The following is a 21443-nucleotide window of genomic DNA, read 5'->3' on the forward strand; positions in this document are numbered from 1 at the left end:
CACACATAATGTAAAGGAAATGCAAATTCACACGTCTGTTTCACATCTGCCAGGACTGTCTATGGCTCTACACGAAACCATAGGTGGCTCTGGGTAAAGCTTGCTTTCAATGTTCTGCCTGGTGTTGCCCACAGGCAACAAACCTATTGTTGAAAAAGTTTCCACAAAATATTTGTTCTTTTCATTTAATATCCTTACTCTCAGTGTATTTGCACACTTTAGTGAAAAATAAACAGTTCCTTCCGGTATATTATGTCTCGTGCTGAAAAATATGGTAGGCACATTGAAAGTTCTTAAACTGCATGATTGTTATAAGGATTTTTTATTTATGCTGTGTATCTCAGGACATGTGATGTAATCAGGTAGAAAGAAGTGCAAGGCATTCGTTTTTCTATAAATTTAACTCGTGCAAAATAGATAGTGGTGCATGAGCATATACGTAGTTGAGTATTATGCAATCAGTTACAATGCATCTAATGGTATCCGCTCATAAAAAGAACATTGATATTTAGAACAAGAATATAGACTCTATAACATATTCACTCGACCTGTTATGATGGTGTAAGCACTTAACCATGATTAATGTACTATAATTTCATATTTGTACTGACATAGAAATGGAAAATGAAATCTCTCACCTCCACCCCCCCTTTTTTCTTTTTTTTTTCAGGACTATCAGATGGCTTGATCGGTGTATGGTAGCGCACAAGAATTCAGCAACACAAAACATTTTTCCAATTGTTCAGGGTGGTCTGGATGCTGCTTTGCGAAAGCAGTGTGCTTTGGGTGAGGACTGTGGTCCAGAATATGTTTCAACTCCTCATCTGGTGATGTTGCAGTGGCACTTTTGTATTCAGGCATCTGTGCACATGAATGTCCCACTTCTCTCCTCTAGAACTGCTGAAACGAGATGTTGCTGGCTATGCTATTGGGGGCCTTAGTGGAGGGGAGAGCAAGGATGATTTTTGGCCAATGGTGGACATCAGCACAGGCTTGCTTCCAAAGAACAAACCACGGTATCTTATGGGTGTCGGGTAAGGTTATGGCTTGTTTCTTGAAGTGATTTGTATAAGTGATACTTTTCAGTCTAGTAAATGAGCAAAACGAGAACAAGGTGAAAACGGGAGCCAACGTTTCAACATGTGGACTTGTCTTTTTCAAGGCGACTTGAAAAGGATAAGCCCACTTGTCGAAACGTTGGCTCCCGCTTTCACCTTGTTCTTGTTTTGCTCATCATCTTAAATTTCCATCTCACGCCTTCCCCCTGTTTTCCCTGGTTTTCAGTCTAGCAGTCACTCCAGTTTACCAACATTTAAATGTATACCATTGTTGTACAGTAAATGCCAACTCACTTTGTTCTATTCCTGCACACTTTCCTCAACAGTTCAAGGCACTATCTCTGGAATTTTTCACTACTTTGTGTGCATTGCACATGGCCATGATTTTGAAGTATGCAGAAGTGTAGTAAATACTCGTCATACTCTTCAAACGTAACATGTTAAACATGGAGGACATTATTTCGTAGCCATGCAGAGTGCATCTGCATGCCTTTCATCTTGTACATGATCATTCCCTAATGGCAGCTCGATATCACATTAGATAATCACACCAGGCTCTACAAGATGAGACAAAGGAAACAATATGGTTCACTCATGGGCTTGTTGACAATACAGTAGAATCTCGTTAAACGAAACCCCAAGGGACTGGAGAAATATGTTCTGATTGACAGGAGTTCCATTTACTGAGAAAGATTTGCAAAGGTGAAAGCACTATGTCATACACCCTCTTGGCACTGTTAGAAATGTTAAGCCTGTAGCAGCCAGTTCGTCCTGTGGCTAGGGCATCGTTAAAGGGACACTAAAGTGAAAAATGATTTCTACTGCATCAGTAAATTACCTTTATACAACACCAAAAACACCACTCTTACAATGATAAGACGTTTGGTAAGCCAGAAAAAGCACAAGAACGAAATACGGGTGGCAACACCTACTTATGTTCCCACACCTGGTGGCTGTGACGTCATGGATTTTTATGGCATCTTCTAGGGCCTACTAATTATATATAACAGTACAAATTGACTACACTGTGTTCTAAAGGAACCAAACATTAAACATGGCAAGTTTCGGGAACCTTTACTCTGCCAACGTGGCCCAAATGCGAAAACATACTTTGGTATCCCTGACGTCACGCTGACGTACCAGCACTGGGGTTTCAGCGCGAAATTCAAATACTGATACTTGGACCTTCATTTTCTCATCTAATAATCAAACTATTTTTTTAAATGACTGCCTGCAGTGTTCTGAAACAATGATTAATTAGTCTAAACTGATTTATTGTTTCGCTTTAGTGTCCCTTTAATGGCTTCTGGATTGACTAAGCTTTGCCGGTTTAGGTTTCAAAGAGGCGCCAGTGACATATCAAATCAAAAATATGGCTCTTGTTGCTCCAGTCGGCGGCAGACTAACATGTGGTTGTGCATGGGGAGTTAAAATTATTGAACGACACGCTATAAGATGTTCTAAATTTTCGTTGCTCTCATTTTGGTCATTTATAAGGTGGGTGGCAAAGCCGCAAAGCTGTCCAAGTTTGTGCATGCTATGCATTAAAAATGATCAAATTTTTGCCTACTTGCATATTGGTCATCGCTTTTTAAGGATGGCTTTCTGGATAGAAGACAGCTGCTTCAAAAAATATATTTCAGCTCATAGCTCATCATGAAAAAATTCTTCAGTGCTTGCTTCTGTGGTTCTGTTCATAGAGAACTGTGAAAATTTTGGTTCCGATTAACCCTTTCAGGTGCCAGTTCTGATGATTGAAAACTTTCTCCGCATGTCTTACATCTTCAGAGTCATAAAAAACATACAGTCGCGGAATAAATTAAGAATTTTTCATTCCTTATTGTGTTTTGTCAAGTTCACAGACTCTTGACAGAGAGTTCACAGTGTGTGTGCGTGTAATGCAACTGACAGTGCACCTCTCCGTACCACCGTCAGTTGCACTTCACTCCTGGTAGTGGCAGGACGTGTGTCGAGTGAGCTCCTGAACAACACTTTGCAATGGAGTGAACACGTCTTAACTCAAAAGAGGTGTGATGTAATACTAACGCATTTCTCTCAAGTTTACCGCTAAATCTCCACTGAATTTTTGTTTTTGTAAGCAAATACTGAAAGGGCCACTCCAGGCACCACTTGTGCACATTTGAGTCCCTCATTTTCTCTTATTCCTCTTGCAAGTTGTAGTAAATGTTAACAGTTCAATCAGCTTAGCTAGAACTTCTATGGATTAACAATATTTGCATTGGAGCATCCCTGTTATGTACAGCTGAAACACACTCTGAACATCCTGACAGCAGATGTGCTGAGCATGTTATAAATGTTATAAAGATAGTAATAACATCTTGGAGGTTGATGTGCCTTTAATCAGTAGCAATATCATTGCAGTAGTCGCCCTGAAAATTGTGGAATTGAAAAGCTCATGGCAACAGAGGAAACACACCGGAGTGTTAACTTGCAAAGATGGCATTTACAGTTCTTTGGAATAATAATTCTCGCTGGTTGATATACAAGGAATGGTTCATCATATCTGAGCTATTCATGATGTCAGCTGGCACTAGCTTAACAGCGTTTGTGTCATCTGCTGTCGTAGCTGCGTATCAACAACACCGGCTACTGCCACTGCATGTGTTTCATGCAAGGAAGACTAGCATCACAGGATACAAGAGTTGGGTGTCTCCAAAAGATTTAGCGTCCTACCTCTATGTAACAGAGTTTTACTTTCTGTGGCCCAATTTGTTAATGTCTGAATTTCATGAAGCTGAGGTTTCTCTGGCTCAGCAGTAAAAATTGCAGAACAAGTTCCCAGAACAGTCCTGGTGAATAGCATCTCGACAGTAAGCATTTATGAACAGAATCCTACAGGAAGCGTAACCAACAATAACAGGGTCACCACATGTACACATGTATAATCTGGCTGCTGCTTTGTTTGTTTTCAATGGTGTACTGATTTTTGAGGCCAAGGTCACTCTAACATTGTTTGTATTTATTTATTTATTTTCAATACTGCCAGTCTCTTTATCGAGACCATAGCAGGTGGGCATATTGTTACTATGTAAGCGTTGATACAACATTATTCATAGAACATGTGAATACAAAGTACAATGAACTAGATACGCTACATGTAGGTACACAGTAAAGTCTGGAAAAATACAAAATGCAAAAAAAGAAAGACATTGTTTCATGCATATAATTAGTGAAGTCAGCTATAACAATAAAACAGATGTTATAAATACAATAAATTGTCATTCAATACAATCTCGTGAAATATAAATGCAACAACAATTTACAACCTAACAGTGCATAACTTAATACAATCTAACATAACATAACATAAGGGATAGATCTAAACAATGTAAAAAACAAATTTGCATAAGACTAAAATATTTCTAGCAATCATTCCTTATTCTTTTCTATCATATTACTAAAAATTGAAGGCGAGTCTATATCAGCTATTGCTGGGTCGAGGTGGTTCCACTCCCTAACAGCAGTAGGGAAAAAAGAGTACCTAAATGTGTCCGTTTTACAAGGGTACTCAACTAACAATTTTATTATGCTTATGGCGTGAAATACGGGACGTAGAGAAAGTGATGTATTTTGAAGAATTTATGTTAAAGCGGTTGTGCAACAGGTTGTGTATGAATTTTAGTCGAGCTTGCTGTGCTCTGTTTGCCAGTGTGTCCATTCCGGATGAAGTCAGGAGTTCTGTGGGCGAGTCAGTGGTTTTGTACTTGTTGTGAATAAACCGTATTGCTTTCCTTTGAACTTTTTCCACTTCGACTGTGTTTGTCTTTGTGTGAGGAAACCAAACCGTGTTGGCGTATTCTAGTACTGGCCGCACAAAGTATGAGTAAGTCAAAGTAAGTGTATGATGTATTAGTAATGCCAGCATGATTTGCACATGAAATTATGCATGCAATTGATCCATATTTGCTTTGTGGCTGTGTTTTTTACGCTTGTCACAAAGCCCTCAGGTACATGCATGCAATGTGTGTGGACAACTACAGAAGAAAATTTACTTTGCTAAACTGTGGGGAAAAATTCCTGGTGTTTGGAAGTCAGAAAGTTAAAAAAGGTCTGTTATACTATGGACTTCGCTAAATTGAGGTCACTTATATTGAGGTTCAACTTAATTAAGCTCAAGCTGCTTGCAGTGCAGAAAACTCTTTTGAGATAATGTAGTTTACATAGCGTACAGAACATTGGTTCTTCCATGGTTGATAAAAATATTTTTCAGAACATTCTAGAAGCATGTAAAATTTACATGTGTTCGCATTGTTTTAGGTTTATTACATAAGGTGCACTGACCATTTCTTAATCGAACTCCTTTAAATTGGAAGTTGTGTAAAAAAATTATTTCCAGTGCAACATTTGTAGCTTAATTATTGTTATGGCATTCACACATTCCTGTCTTGGACACTGATGCTGTCAAAGAAGATAGGCTTAGTGCAGCACCATGTGAACATTGTTGTGCAGCCTTTATTCACAAAGAGCAATTGTCATCTTGCAAAAAAGGAATTTATCAAAGATTTCTACCGTATCTACAATTTTAAATTTTTACTGTCTCTTTTTTCCAGCTTTGCTGTTGACCTCATTGTCTGCAGTGCCTTAGGATGTGACATGTTTGATTGTGTGTTTCCAACAAGGACAGCGGTATGTAGTCTGTGGTAATCACTATTTCTGTAGCAGATTTTGCTTTATGCATAGTATGGGTAGAATGCAAGTATATGCCACCTGTTGCTTTTACTGTTGACATATATTTTTGACAATGCAGTTCCACCCCTTCACTTCAAGAGATTAACATTACTCGCATGACAAATTGCAGTATTCACTTTGCCGATCAACCAAGTACTACTAAATTTTCCATTAATTACCTCAGACCATATGTTGCATGTGTGGAATTGAAATAGGGCAGCGCTGAAATCATGTCATTTAGCAGAAATCCTGAGACTAGTAGTTTAGAGTCTTCCATCCTTAAAAGTACACCAAAATGGATTGGTGTTCTGAGTCTCATTTTACCAAAGAGCACATTTCAGGAATAAATATATAGAAAGTGGCACTAGTATGAGGATTTCTAGTAAATGTACCAGCCTTAAGCACTGACTGGCTTTATTTCTATAATTTTGATGTGTGCCTAAAGTAAATAATTAAATGTGAACTTAGGAACATTTTGTTAATCAGGTAATTTTATGTTGCAATTTGTTGTACAATTAAGGTACACTTCAAGTAATCCAGTAGAAAAGGTGGTGTTTTGATATGTCACAGGCAGTTTGTTTTTTCCTTCCTTTTCTTTGTTTCCATGTTGGAGATGAAAAATGGGTAGTATGTCAAATTACAAAGGGATCTCGAATTATTTCAATGTGTAGATATATTTGGTATGTACATTAGCAGAAGCTGTACTTGAAACAACAGCATCCCACCATGATGGCTTAGTGGCAATGTCATTGCGCTCCTAAGCACAAGGTTGCGGGTTCGATTCCTGGCCACGGCGGCCACATTCTGGTGAAGGTGGAGTGCAAAAACACCTGTATCCTCATGTTTCACTTCTGGAGTGTTACTAGAGGACTACATTGTTCCTTACACTATTTTAAACAAATTACAGATAGAAGTCTAGCGTTTACTGCAGGAAGTTGTTCACAGGGTGTCATTTGATGACAGTTTGGAGTGTGAGGCGTTATCTGTACCCGCTTTCTCTTGCACATGCCTGTGAGCTTTCATGCATAATGCACATAACATATAAAATGGCATCTGGTGTGCTTCATCATGAAGTTATCACGGGGGTTCTTGCAGGATTTCATTCATGAATGCTTGCTTATAATGTTTTATCTGATAAAACTTCCCATGATGTTGTGGAGCTTTTTGGACTGCTGAAAATAAAAGGTTTGACTTGGAGAATGCTGACATGAAAATTGTGTCCCTCTTTTTTGCCTTTTGTGGGTAGTTGTTGACTCAAATTACGGTACAAAGCCTCAATTCCATGAGTGCATCACAAATAATTACAGTGCCTCTCATATGAATTGTACAAAACATGCATTGAATGCAGCATGGCTTCAGAAAAAGGAGACTCATCACATCATCAAAAGTGAACGTGGTGTTTATGTGGTGTTACAAACAACAACCCATTTTAGTAGTTGAAGGCCATACAATGACCGTGTTGGAAGTAAACAGTTTGGAAGGTAAAATTAGCCCTTCCAATTGTTTGCTTCTCTTGGATACACAGGAGGATGCACTCTCCCCTCTTGTCCCGGCGAGCGCTGAATGAACTCAGCTTTGGGCAGCAGCACGGCCGTAGTGTGTGTGTATGCATCAGTGGTGTCTGTTACCACGAGACTACCATAACAGGTTTCACTGACACAATGAATCTGCTTTTTCACGTATGAAGCTGCGCTGCCCTTGCGCTTGTTTCGAACTGGGCACATTAAAAGGTAGCACAAATTCTTGCACTCTCTGGAAATTCCATAGGTTCTATAGCCTCCATAGTATAATTACTGGGTCGGCAGCTATCCAGCAAAGGAATAAAATTTTGACAGTTTTCTTGGTACTGCTTTAATGAAATTCTCAATATTGCAAAGTTTTATGCCGCAAGTACAATTACATTATATCAAAGTCCAACGATTTGTGAATGTTTTTTGTCTTTGTCATATTCTAACCTCAAGACATTACATTTTCTGTGCTTTATTTATACAGCATAAATGTTTTTCTTGGCGAAAATGCATTCTTTTCAGGTCATTTTGTTGTCTTTTTCCAAATCACGTTTCGCCACCTGTGCAATGGCCACTGGATGTGGGGTCTCCCGATGTGCACCTATTCTCCCATCCCCTCAGTCCTCTTCTTCCGATACTATCAAACTTTATAAAATTATACCACACCAGTTTGAATCTTACTTGCTAAAGAAACTTTCTTGGATTCTCCTTGTCCTGATTCAAGCTTTTCACACATACTCTTATTAATTATAACAATTCAAGTATATGCTTGAGACCTTTTCTGCTTCACACTGAGCTGTTCTTGATTAAGCAAGTGGAGGGGAAAGCATGAACAGTACAGGCATGTGCAGCATGTTGAAAAAGATTGTCGATTATAGTAAAACTGCAAACTGCACTGCACATTAAAAATCGAAGCTCTTTTCATACAATCTCTAACTTTTGTTTTCAGAGGTTTGGCTGTGCTCTGGTAATGGGGGGCCAATTAAACCTGAAGAATACTGAATTTAGCCATGACTTTCGCCCTATTGAAAGTGACTGTCCGTGCTCTACATGCCAGCAGTACACACGGGCTTACTTGCATCGCATTGTCAAGCAAGAGACAGTTGCCTGTCATCTGGTGTCCATCCATAATGTCAACTATCAGGTAGCATGCATTTTATCTTTCCTCAGCAGTTGCTTTGTATTTCATAAATATATTCCCAAAATTAACAAATTTTTGTTGCTTGATAGCTGTAGTGTGAGTGGTGCAAGTTGGCTTTGGCCACTGGCCACTCATGAAGCTTTCCCAGTGCTTTTGCAATTTATTCATAGCTGTTCTATGGGACAGTCTGGGCAACCTAAGGGACACTGAAGAGAAAAATTGAGTTGAGCTGTGTTAGTAAATTAACTTTCTACAAAACAAAAAAAAAAGCCACCCTTACCATGAGGAGACGTGGTAAGCTAGATAAGAAACAAAAATGGACGACATGGCAACACCATATGGAAGTTCCCACACCACCTTGCTGCATAGTCATGAATTTTGACAGCTTCTCCTCAAGCCAGGTTAAATTTTTATTATTGAAAATGAAATGCATAGTATTCTAAACAAGCCAGAGATTAAACGTAGGAACTCTCAAAAACTCCTACTGAGCCACAATAACAAAAATTTGAAAAAAATACTTTGACATTTGTGACGTCACAACATGCTGGCCCTGATATCCCTACACGAAACTTCAAAAATAAAACTTTGACTTTCATTTTATATTTTAATGATCAGCTTATTACTACAGGTTTCCCACACAAATTAATTCAAGCACCAGCTATTTCACTGCTAGCGGCAGTCAATTTAATCCGAATGCCAAATAATTTAATCTATGCGCCACATATCGTAATCCTAACACTAGTGAATTTAATCCGAAGTAAAGATGCTTTTTCTGAGGTGTTCTAGGAATCTCAAAATAACAACAAAATGTTATAATTTTGCGCTGACCAAAAATAACTGAAGACACTTGTTGAAGGGCATTGTCATGTGACAAGAAAAATGCCTTTCCTGTGTGATACATAATCAAAAGCATACATTGTTATAGACATCATATTATTGCCATGAACAGGTCATGCAAAACGCAGCTATCTGACAGCCTTGCCAACAGGCATTAAAACAAAGGGGCATCCAGCAACAAACCGTCGATTTCGAAAGCTGATAAAAACAGGCTGAAAAGAGCGTCACGTGAGAACTCGCCATTTTGTTTTCTACAAGCCCTATTGACATGGATATCAAATGAACGAGCTCCGAACAATCTCTGCAACTATAACCATATATTGCATCTAAGATCACATGGAACAGGGTGTCACGGAATCTCACGTAACATTCGCCAGCCTATTCCTGATTCCCAGCCATATTGACACACGAAATTCAAAAACACCTGTGTACTTAGATTTAGGTGCACGTTAAAGATCCCCAGGTGGTCGAAATTTCCGGAGTCCTCCACTACGGCGTGCCTCATAACCAGAAAGTGGTTTTGACACGTTAAACCCCTTAATTTATTTTTTTTTAACCATATTGACACAGATATCAAACAATTGGGCTTCAAAGGAGCTCTGTGATACTACTGATGCAGGGCACGTCAGGCAGCGTGGTATATGATGCCACATGGCCTAGCGTAACTTTCAGAAGTCTCCATGTGATCCAAAAAGTGACATGGGTGTCAAGCAAATGGGAATTGCGAAAGCTATGCGATGGTACACACGTAGCAAACGTCAAACCACGTGAGAAAGGCTGTCACATGACCTCACAAATTTTTGCTAGCCCATGCGTGATTCCCAACCATACTGACATGTATATCAAACGCTCAGGCTTCGAACAAGCTCTGTGATAGTATGCACGTCGCACATGTCAAACTACAATAAAAAGGGTGTCGCATGACTTGATGTAACTTCCACAAGGTCTGTGAGTCATTCCCAATCATACTGACATGCATATCAAACGAATGGAAATCGCGAAAGCTATGCAATGGCACCCATGTAGTGAACATTAAATCACGTGGAAAAGGGTATCACATGACCTCGTGTATCTCTTGTTAGCTGATGTGATTCCCAACCATACTTACATGGATATTAAACCAGTGGGTTTCAAAGAAGTTCTGCAATGGTACGCTCGTAGGGCCCATCAGATCACGTGGTAAAGGATGTCACATGACATTATGTAACTTTCACCAGGTTCCTGGGTCATTTCCAGCCATACTGACACGGATATCCAACGAACAGTCTTTGAAGAAGCTCTGTGATGGCACCCACGCAAGTCACGTTACACCAGGTGGTAAAGGGTGTCACGTGACCTAGCATAACTTTCGAAAGCCCACACGTGATTCGCAAACACACTGACATTGTATCAAATGAACGAGAATTGCAAACGCTATACGACGATATGCACGTAGCGAATGGCAAATCAGATGAGAAAGGGTGTCACGTGACTTTACGTATCTTTCGCCAGACTCATGGGTCATTCCCAACTATACTGATATGTATATCAAACCAACAGACTTCAAAGAAGCTCTGCAATGGTGCACATGTTGCATACTTCAGACAACATGAAAAAGAGTCCTGTGACATCACGCAACTTTTGCAATACCATGGGTAATTCCCAACCATGCCGACATGGATATCAAATGAATGGGAATTGAAGAATCTATGTGGTGGTATCCACATAGCGAACGTCAGACCACATGGAAAGGGGTATTACATAACTTCCGCAGTCCCATGCGTGCTTCCCAACCACATTGACATGGATATCATACAAACTGGCTTCGAAGAAGCTCTGTGATGGTAGCCACGAAGAGTATGTCAGACCACATGAAAAGGAGTGTCACGTCACCTAATGGGACTTTCTCCAGTCATTGGATGATTCACAAACATACCGACATGCATATTAAATGAACGGGAATCAAACAGCCAGTGAGACTGTTGCCACACAGCACCACGGAAACGGAGGTGAAAAGTGCATCACGTGACTTCACGTAACTCTACATTGAACGCGACTGACTGCTGAACCGATTGATGCGGATATCACGGCGAGAGAAATTTACCTTGAAAGCGATGTGGTACTGATAGAACTGAATTGGCAAACCTCTTTCCTCGCACGCACACAGGAAGACTGAAATACTTGTAAACTCTGGCTCCAGTAGTTGCTCTTCACATATTAATGACGCTATCGAATTTTTGTAATGCTCTCGTTGCTCGGGTTGGGAGCTATTCATGGGCCGGCTAAAGTTACGTGACTCTTTTTCATGTGGTTTTAAGTATGCAATATGTGTATACCATCACAGAGCTTGTTCAAAGCCCAATAATTTGATATCCGTGTCATTATGGTTGGGAATCACGCATGGGCTAGCGAAAGATACGTGAGGTCACGCGACAGTCTTTCCTGCATGGTTTGACACCCATGGCACTGTGTTTGTGAATCACATGTGGGCTTCCAAAAGTTGCACTAGGTCAGTGACATCCTTAACTACGTGGTCTGACGTGCCCTGTGTGGGTACTATCACAGAGCTCCTTTGAAGCCCAATCGTTTGATATCCATGTTGATATGGTTGGGAATCAGGAATAGGCTGGCAAATGTTACATGAGATTGCGTGACACCTTCTTGCATGTGATCTTAGATGTGCAACGTGGTTATAATTACAGAGGTTGTTCGAAGCTCGTTCATTTGATATCCATTTCAATGGGGCTTGTAGAAAACAAAAGGATGAGATGTCACGTGACGCTCTTTTCAGCCTGTTTTTATCAGCTCTAGAAATCAACAGTTTGTTGCTGGATGCCCCTTTGTTTCAATGCATGTCGACAAAGCCATCAAATATCCGCATTTTGCAATACCTGTCCATGACAATAATATAATGTCCATAGTAGTGTATTATTTCGATGATGTATTGCACGGGAAAGGCATTTTTGTAGTCGCATGACAACGCTTTTCAACAAGTGTCTTCGGTTATTTTTGGTTGGCACAAAATTATAACATTTCGTCATTAGTGTTTTGAACTTCCTAGAACACCTCCGCAAAAGCATCTTTAGTTCGGACTAAATTCACTGGGGTTAGGATTAAAATATGAGGAATGTAGATTAAATTATTTGGCACTGGGATTAAATGTGTGGCACCTTGATTAAATTGATTGGCACTTGGATTAATTTGAGCGAGAAAACCTGTATTACTACAAAATCAACAGAAATAGAGTTTTTCAGGGATGCTTTATCAATCTAAGCTGATTGAATGTTTTTCTTCAGTGTCTCTTTAATGTCTTTTCTAATTCTATTTCATATGGTTCTGTGCTCTTATTTGTACAGTTCTTTCTGCATATATACTATTTAATTATACCTAGTGGAAGTTCCCAGGTCATTGTGCTTGCAGGGTAGGCATAAAATTTTGTGATGGTTCACCTTCATGAATTTCCTAGTGTATGGATTTCTTTTTATTGCCACTAGAAAGTCTAAAAAGATACCTTAGTGATCCAGTAGCATGTTCTGTGTCATTGGATTACGTGAATCAGAACAACAGCTCATACTGCACAACATGAGATACTGAGATGCGAACTAAAGTGTACGTTTGGCAACTTAGTTGCACATGTTCAGAAAAGGAACAGTGCATAACAGACATGGACAAGAAACACATTGCACTTAACCAAATTTATTGTAGTAGCACTTTAATGCACTTAGCATTCTTTGCCTATTTCAGCCGTCTTGAGCTTATCTATCTAGCTATCTATCATCTAGCCTCTTACACCAACCCAGTGGCTTAAGTTGTCTACCAGCTTGGGCCACCAAATATGTGCTCGTGGTCATGACACAGTCATGGTCGTTCCGTCGTCATCATTCCAACTTTGTGATCTGACTCTTTTCATACCATTATCATCATGCCTTCTACACCGACCCAGTAACCCAAGGTTGTCTAATAGTTTGGGCCATTACATATGTGCTTGTAGTCATCATCTAGTTGTGGTTGTTGTATCATTGCCATTCCAGCTTTATCATCTGACTCTCATCATGCCGTCGTCGCCGTGCCATCCTTGTCATACAGTCATTATGCATTCATTGTCACACCGCCATTGTGATGCCATCGTGGTAATTTCATCGTTGTTATACCGCCATCGTGACACTGTCGTCACATTATTGTCGTCATGCGCTTGTGGTCCCCCCATTGTGTTCACACTGTTGTCATGTCATTGTTCTCATGCATTCGTTGTCATACCATCATCGTCATGCCCTCGCAGTCATTGTCATCATTCTAACTTTGTCATCGTAGTTACACATTCGTCGTCATAACATTGTCATCATGTCGTTTTACCATCGTCATCACATAAGTAACGTCATCCCATTTTCGTCATGCCGTCGTCAACATACTGCCTTGGTCGATCCATCGACATCGTTCCTTCTTCATCATTCTATCATAATTATGCTGTTGTCATTCAATTGCAATTATGCCACCGTTGTCATGCCATTGTCATCCTGATGCCGTCGTGGTCGTTCCTTCGGCATCACACAGTGGGCCTCATCGGTTTTCTACTTCCGGCTGTGCGCAGACTGCCAGAGCCAGCCAGAGCGCCTTCGTTTTTCTCGGGCTGGACGGTTCTGGCTGCGCGCGAGCTGCTAGAACCAGCCAGGACGATTTTGGTCTGGCTGCTCTCTGGAAATTCCCTGTTCTCTGGCTAGCAGGCAACAAAAAGAGGCAATGAGCACTCGCCGCCATCTTTGTGGGAACTTGACGTATTGCAATGCGGGCGCTTCAGGACTTTTTGCCTTGCTCAGACAACTGGCTACGCTCACCTTCAGGTTGCATTACTTCTAGTGTTATCCTCTAAGCTTCTAATGCACCATTCCGCCTTGTGAGGCGGTGCAATATGAGCGACAGCAAACCATTTGAAACTTTCTTTGTGTGTGTGTCGTGAAGGCTTCTTCCTGGCCGTGAACAGCGTGCCGAGCTCTTGATCATGCATGCATGCATGCTATCTGCATTGTGTTCCACGCAAGTTGTAGTCCGCAAAGTTGTAGACGCTCATTCCCGCTTATGCAGTGCCTTTTCAGTTCATCTTTCTCTGGTGGTATTTCTTTTCACATTTGTTGGATATATGCAGGGATATTTCCTTTTCCTGCAGTTAGAAAAGGCGTCATAAATAGCCCGTTTTTGCTCCCACTCTTCGTTGTATGCTTGGGTGACAGCTCAAAACCACACGTAGATTAGCTTTTTGCGGGTCACAGGCGGCATGCATTTCCATACGCCAACCGCAATCCCAGCTCCTCCAGCACAAAGGCAGAAGAGAAGCACCATCATCCAAAAGAAACTTCCTGAAATCGAAGCCCATGCAAGCATGTCGGCACAAAATTTTATGCATATATGACGTACCTGCCCCGATATCCTGCTTTGTCGGGCCTCATCAAATGATGGCAAAATGCCAACTCATCAATGTTGTCGGTGGCCGACGTGATCGCTGCGAGCAGGCATCCTTGAGCAATCACTTTTGCAATCACTTATGTGCAATTTCCCGTCTTGGTATCAGATGCATCGGAGGCCGTTTGTTGCACTTTGCAAAGTGGGGTGCCCAGTGCGCATCCTGTGCCGAGTCGCACAAAAACTTGGAAAAGTGATCATATTCCCGAATGCAAATATATATTTTAGAGTATAACTATATATCTTCAAGCTAGCAATGCATAAATTAGCCGACTACACTGAGTGCACCGGCCTCGCAGGCCGCTGCCATGCTGGTAACATGTTTACATTTATCCTGCGACCGGCTGTTCCGGCATTTAATATTATAAACTTTGGGCAACTTCAAGTTGTCTTGGGATCCCAGTCCACGTGATTTTATATCAGGACCGGAACTAGCTGGTTGCCGTCTGGTTGCCAGAACTCCAAAAACCAAAGCGGCCCAGTCCTCATCACGCAGTCGTCATCATACCATTGTCATCATGTCGTCATCAAGCTGTCATTTTGTTATCATCACCACTTCAGTAATGTCATCCCATTATCGTCATACCACCTTCATTCATCCATCAACGTCATTTCTTCTTTGTTATTCTGTTGCAATTATGCTGTCGTCATTCAGTCGTGATTATGCCGCCATTGGCATGCCACCGTCATCATTGTGCAATCATCAGACAGTCGTCATGCCATCGCAGTCATGCCATTGTCTTCATTCCAGCTTGGTCATCTGGCTATCATCATGCCATTGTTGTCATGCACTCATTGTAATCCCATTGTCCTTTTGTTGTCATCGTTATACTATCGTCATTATTTAGGAACCGTCATCTCATTGTCGTCATGCCATTGTCGTTGTACTGCCTATGTCATTCCATCGAGATCATTCCTTCTTCGTCATTCCATCATTGTCACTGCTTCCACGTCATTCAGCTGTCAAGCCGACATGCTCATGAGCAACCTTGGCAAGCGAGCGCCATGGCTAAGTGCGACGATACCAGAGTATGTCACATACCACCGAAGCAATAGAAATTTAAAAAGGACCATTACAGATCTTAAATAAATGTGACTTCTGAATTATGGTGTGGTGCTATATTGCTTTAATTCTAATCGCATTACCATTGACAGTCATCGTCAGGTGAGTTCTGCCGTAATTTTTATATGCACAGTCAAAAAACTAATAAATGCACAAATATTTCAAAAAGATAACATATCAAATCATTACTATGCACCATGTGCTTCTAGGAAAGTTATTTCATTTTTGGTTGAGAAAACCGTTAGTAGGCTGATGCAGTTTGCTTTGAAGTTCGACATATTTGCTGTACTTCCACTATCACTCTTGTGACTTACCCTCCACATTTAGAAATAACTGCAATTTTTTTAAAATGGCACAGTCACAGTCAGAGAAATAAATACCAGGATGACCACTGGCAGTTTTATGAGCATTGTAATAATACTCTCTCAGATGCTTCCTCAGCCATTTGTTCAGGCAGCAACTTGCCTTGCATAGACATTGCCGCAAAATAAGGGTATCAAGTCCAAAACACTCATTACACATGCAACAAATCATTTTTGGTGCTTTCTGTATACATGCATTCATGTAATTGAAGTGCACAATGCATGAATTTCTTCACAAACATTTTATAAAAGGTTGTTCCGAAAAAGCATTTTGTATCCCATCTTTCATAAACTATTCTGATTTACATGCATTTGAACTAACATTTCTGTGCATGTTGTAGGCTTGCCAAGTGTTTCGGCTTACGTAAATGAGAAGCCATTATTTCAAACAATGGGGCCCCAATTTGGTATGAACAGGAAGGAGCTGTTTCTTCCTAGCATAGTTTAGTGCGAAATTAAGGTCAGTATTCATATTCCAGCTGCTATCATCAGGCAAGTGCTCTTTGTAGTAGGGACCTCTGTACAATTAGGTCTGAGGTTTATTATCATCCACAAGTTTACTTTCATGATGTTTCTGGAGTAGGCACAGGAAAGCTGCAAATTTCCTAGCTGAAGTTCACTTTCCTCTTCTCATGTCATTTTACCATCCAATTCTAAGCATGTAGAGTCGAACATCTCTTCACTGAATGCCTCTACTAAAAAATGACCCGTGTAATGAAGGACTGATAATATCTCGACCGAATTCCTATCTTTTATGTGTACTGTGTACGCCTTTACAATGAAGACCACTACAACAAACTTGCCTGTGCAATGAAGGAATTTAGGCATCCCCTACGACTGATTTGTTGCTTTAGAATGAATGCCATGTACCGTTCTCTCCACTGCCCTCCGCTGATGCCACTATGCTTTACTTTGCGGTAGCGCTAGCCACAGCGCTGTTGACACACTTGATGAGCATGTCGATTTCAGCATTACAATCCTGCTGCACTGCTCCAGTAATCGCTCAGCTCATATGCTGCTTATTGTAATGCAGCAGTGTGGTTGAGTACACCTGAAGAATACATCGCAGCTGATGAAGGCGTTATGATGTAATTGGAACTGACAACCGACAACATCTTCAAATCCATCTAGAGCGAAAAAGATGCAAATGCCAACTAAGGCAACAGTGATGAAAAGCCTGTAAACAAAGCAAGAATTTTCACTACAAGGGAGGTGATAGTGGCATTCTCGACGATGTACCTCAGGGCAATGAGATCAGCCACAGTTGCACATGTCGTGATATGAGGTTAGCGGCATATTTCACTAAGTCTCTGTTGAACGCATGTTAAATAAAGGTTTTCGTTTGTTGAACATGCTTTGCCTACTCTAGCGTGATTGCTATGACGTGCAATCTTTACAACAAAGTGACCTATATAACGAAGGATTTTGGAGGTCCCAAGTACTTAATTATATGACTATATTTGAGGAAATCTCTTCAAAGCAACCTTTGCCACTGTCATGAAATTGTTCAGCAACAGTCACAAGAAAAGTTGGCGATTGCTTTTTATGAGAAACGCGACGCCTGTGATAATACGTGAAGACAGTGGCACAGACGCCACTGTTGGGGACTCCTATAACCCAAATCGCGGGCTGTGGGAGGAATGCCCTGGTCAGCACAGGTCGTCGCTTGTGGTATAGTGTTCCTGGAAGCGCGCCTTCGAACTCGCATAGCAGTGTTGGCTGCAACGTGTCTGCCAGCGCCACCTACATCCGTGCAGCGGGCGCGCACCACAGTAGGGGGCACGGGCAGTCGCGGCAGCGATCGTTTACCCAACAGGCGGCGCGGCCTGGATTTAAACTTCGGTTGCATGCCACGAACTGCAACACTGCTGAGCACCATGGCCCGACGACTATGGTGGTACTACATCACAACAGCTGGAGGCGTTCCTGTGCTGTGCCCCGACCATGGGAACGTGGCCCCTGCTCGAGACACCCATGGATGAACTGGCAAAGACCCCATGCAGCAGTGGTTTTAAGCAGACCTTAGGGGAGGGTCTGGGGAGATGGATTTTGGAACGCACGAAGTGCTCCTCTAGAATAAATGGCATTTACTTCAGTCTGAGTTTACTCTCATCACCGACATATACAAGAGCCAGCTTTCTCAGTAGCGGTCAGCACTGGAGATAGGCACCCACGAATATTACTGGCGTAGCCGGCAGGATGTCCTGCTGAGAAGACTGGAGGAAACAGCCATCTTGGTAGCAGAGTAGACAAGGGCTGACTGGTGACAAACTCATCTGGGGTGTGAATCCAAGAGACCAAGCCACTACTTCTACAACCGCAAGGAGTGCAGGTGGGTGTCTCATTCACCTATTGGCTCGCAGCTGGTTATGACCAGTGGGTATAACTTGCGTAGTAGCGGGGTTAGCGGAATGGAACCCGACCAGAGTGGAGGGCAGATGGATGTAGGTCTGAACGCCGAGACGACTAGGGTCACAGAAGAGTCCGCGGGAATGTCAGGCTCTAACAAATGATAATGTTGCAAATACAGCTCTGAATTGCAGAAATGGAACTAGCCATGGAACGGCTTAGAAATGAGAACAGGCCAGCCGCAAATGCTCAGAGCATAGAGGCAGGTCGGAGTGGGAGGACAGGAGGTTAAAGTACACAAGTCTTTTCAAGGACGTGTTGGTGCCCAGGCCTACTCAGGAATCGCTCATTTCATCATGGTTTGATGATGTTGAGGCGACACTGAGTCTTATGAAGTGCCGCGCAAGCGGAGGGCAGAGCTGGTGTTGCCTTGATTGAGTGAGAGAGCCAGGGGCTTTCTCGTCCGTCTGAGTGCAGACGAAAGAAAGAATTATAACGTTGTGAAAGAAGCTGTGCTTCAACTACTTCGATTATCTCCCGCAAGGTATCGCCGCCTGTTTATTCAATCGAAGAAATGCAGCAGTGAGACATGGTCACAATTTGCAGTAAGACTTGAAAATTACCTGATTTATTACCTTAATGGCTACAAAGTCTGCAGCATTGAGAAATTCAGAAATATGATGGTAACAGACAGGCTTCATGACACTATAGGCTCGGAAGCCCGTTCATTTGTCATCCAGAACGAAACACCGAGCAAACTAATGCTTCCGCTGGAGATTGCCGAACTGGTGAAGAGCTCCAAAGAAAGCAAGAGGGGAATGGCCAACTCAGGAGAGTTAGCGGTAGGTGAAAAGCCGAAAGCGTTTTCTGATGTACGCAAGACTTCACTAGGGGCAAACAAGACAACCGATAAAAAGAGCAGGGGTTGCTTTGTCTGTAATTATGTGGAGCATTTCGCATGAGACTGCTCTGGTGCAGACAGATAACTCAGACAACGACAGTGTGCTCGGTGTGGGAATGGTGGCACAGAAACAAGTGGTGAGAGCCCCTATATTCCACCCTGTCAAGACAATAAACCTCGCATGTGGCAGGTCAGAGTTTCAAGGTAGCATTGATTCTGGGGCAGAGATTAGTGTCATCAGGAAGTCTATAGTTACACGATATGAACTGACGAGAACTAACATAAAACTGATGGGGGCATTTGGCGAGCAGTTAGTGGTCGAATTAGCCTATGTACCGCTCTGATTGCTAGGAAAACCCAGATATATTGGATGTGAAGAAAGCGATGGGGATACTTTGTGCTGTCACTGATAAACTTGCAAATGGGATAGACACGCTCATAACGCCAGATGCCTACAGGCAGTTATCGAAAGAAACTGCTGCTGTTCATGAATGCCCCATCATGGATGAAGTACTGCCAAAGGCTGAAGAGCAGGCGGAAGGACCGTTTCAGGTTACCACATAAATTAAGGCAGTGTGCATCGATGATGAGGTACACGAAACGGGTGAGCCGGAGTGGTACAAAAATGTCAGCGAATACAAGTGTTTCAGTCTAAGCTAGGTGGCTGACCCCACCCTGAAAGAAGCGCGGGAACAGGCACGGGCAGGCACCCATGGAATGAAATTGATGGGCTACTATACCATAAAGCTAAGGTGGTCGACTGTGAGAGACCGCACACATATACAATCGAGCTAAATGATGGCAGCTGACAAAGCATTCGTGTGAATAAGTTACGCGAGTATGTAACTACAGTGAGCTCTGGGGGAGTCGTATATGAAATCGATGAAAAGTTTGAAAATGTGCCAGCGTTGCCGAGGAGCATGTAGGGAAGCAACAACTTGTATGCTGGAACGGATCAGTTAACAAACGCGCAGAGACGAGCGCTTAGAGAGTTGGTAAGTAGCTACCCGCAAGTGTTGCATGACACACCAGGCAGCTGTCCCACCTGAGCTATAGTCTGTAGCTCAGGTGGGACTAACCACAAATGCAAAATATGCTGCCTCATTACAATCTAATAGCTAAATATAAGGAGTTTCAAGAGGGGGACCAAGTTCTCGTCCAGGAGCCTAGCAACACAGGGAAACTAGCTCCAAAATTGACAGGACACTGTCTTCTGCAGCACATACCATGGAGCGATGTCTCGAAGATAGCTTTTGAAGCCATTAAGAAACAGCTATCAAGGGCGCCGACACTCCATGCGCCTGAAATAAGCAAGCACTACATTCTGGCAACAGATGCATTTGATGTAGCTTTAGGAGCATACTTCGCTCAGAGGATTGCCAGGAAATGCCGGTAGCTTTTCTCAGCAAAAGGCTAACACCAGCCCAAACCCACTGAGTAACAATTGTGCATATGCTGTTGGGTGGGAATTACAGCGCCATGAGACGTGGCTTCTTAGTGCAAATGTCACAGTGGTCATGGACCATAATCTTCCAAGTTCCTTACTTTGACATCCCCTCAGAGTACTACACCGATCCGCTGGGCACTGGCACTACATTAGTTTAATGTTACGATTATGCACAAAGGAGTAAACTTAATGTGAACACAGATGCTTTGTCCCATCTGGCAAGCCCACGGTCATTGTGGCTTAACATATGAATGCATGTATAGGAAATATACTAGTCCTGGCACTGTGCACATTTGGTGGAGTGGGGCATCATTACTTTGTACTCCTTCCACGATTGGTCTGTATCATTCAGCCTCCCCATGCAGCAACAGACACTCACTTCCGCTGCAACACAGTGGTAGCAGATGTGTCAGGCTGAGCGACACGTCGCCTGTGATAATAGTATGCGAAAACAGTGGCACAAAGGTCGATGTTGGGGACTCCTATAACCGAAACCGCGGGCTGCAGGAGGAATGCCCGGGTCGGCACGGGTTGCGGCTTGCTTCGCCGTGGTGTTCCCGGAAGCATGCCTTCAAACTCACATAGCAGTGTTGGCCGGAACGTCTCTGTCAGTGCTTCATACATCCGTGCACTGGGCGCAAACCACTGTGGGGGG

General features: G+C 42.3%; 1 protein-coding gene across 4 annotated transcripts in view; it reads left to right on the plus strand.

Moving 5' to 3' along the window:
* Tgt (tRNA-guanine transglycosylase) overlaps positions 1 to 21443 on the plus strand; it is a 54637-nt gene that overhangs the window by 18687 nt on the left and 14507 nt on the right. For 3 of the 4 annotated variants that reach the window (XM_075688302.1, XM_075688294.1, XM_075688311.1), the window contains exons 4-7: positions 671 to 786; positions 896 to 1034; positions 5630 to 5705; positions 8205 to 8399. In XM_075688302.1, the coding sequence (XP_075544417.1) occupies positions 671 to 786; positions 896 to 1034; positions 5630 to 5705; positions 8205 to 8399 (526 nt within the window). Of the gene's footprint in view, positions 1 to 670; positions 787 to 895; positions 1035 to 5629; positions 5706 to 8204; positions 8400 to 17907; positions 18166 to 21443 lie in introns of those variants that run through there. The other variant, XM_075688285.1, reaches the window with a different exon arrangement.

This window comes from Dermacentor variabilis, chromosome 1, assembly GCF_050947875.1.
Source record: "Dermacentor variabilis isolate Ectoservices chromosome 1, ASM5094787v1, whole genome shotgun sequence".
Classification (NCBI taxonomy): domain Eukaryota; kingdom Metazoa; phylum Arthropoda; class Arachnida; order Ixodida; family Ixodidae; genus Dermacentor; species Dermacentor variabilis.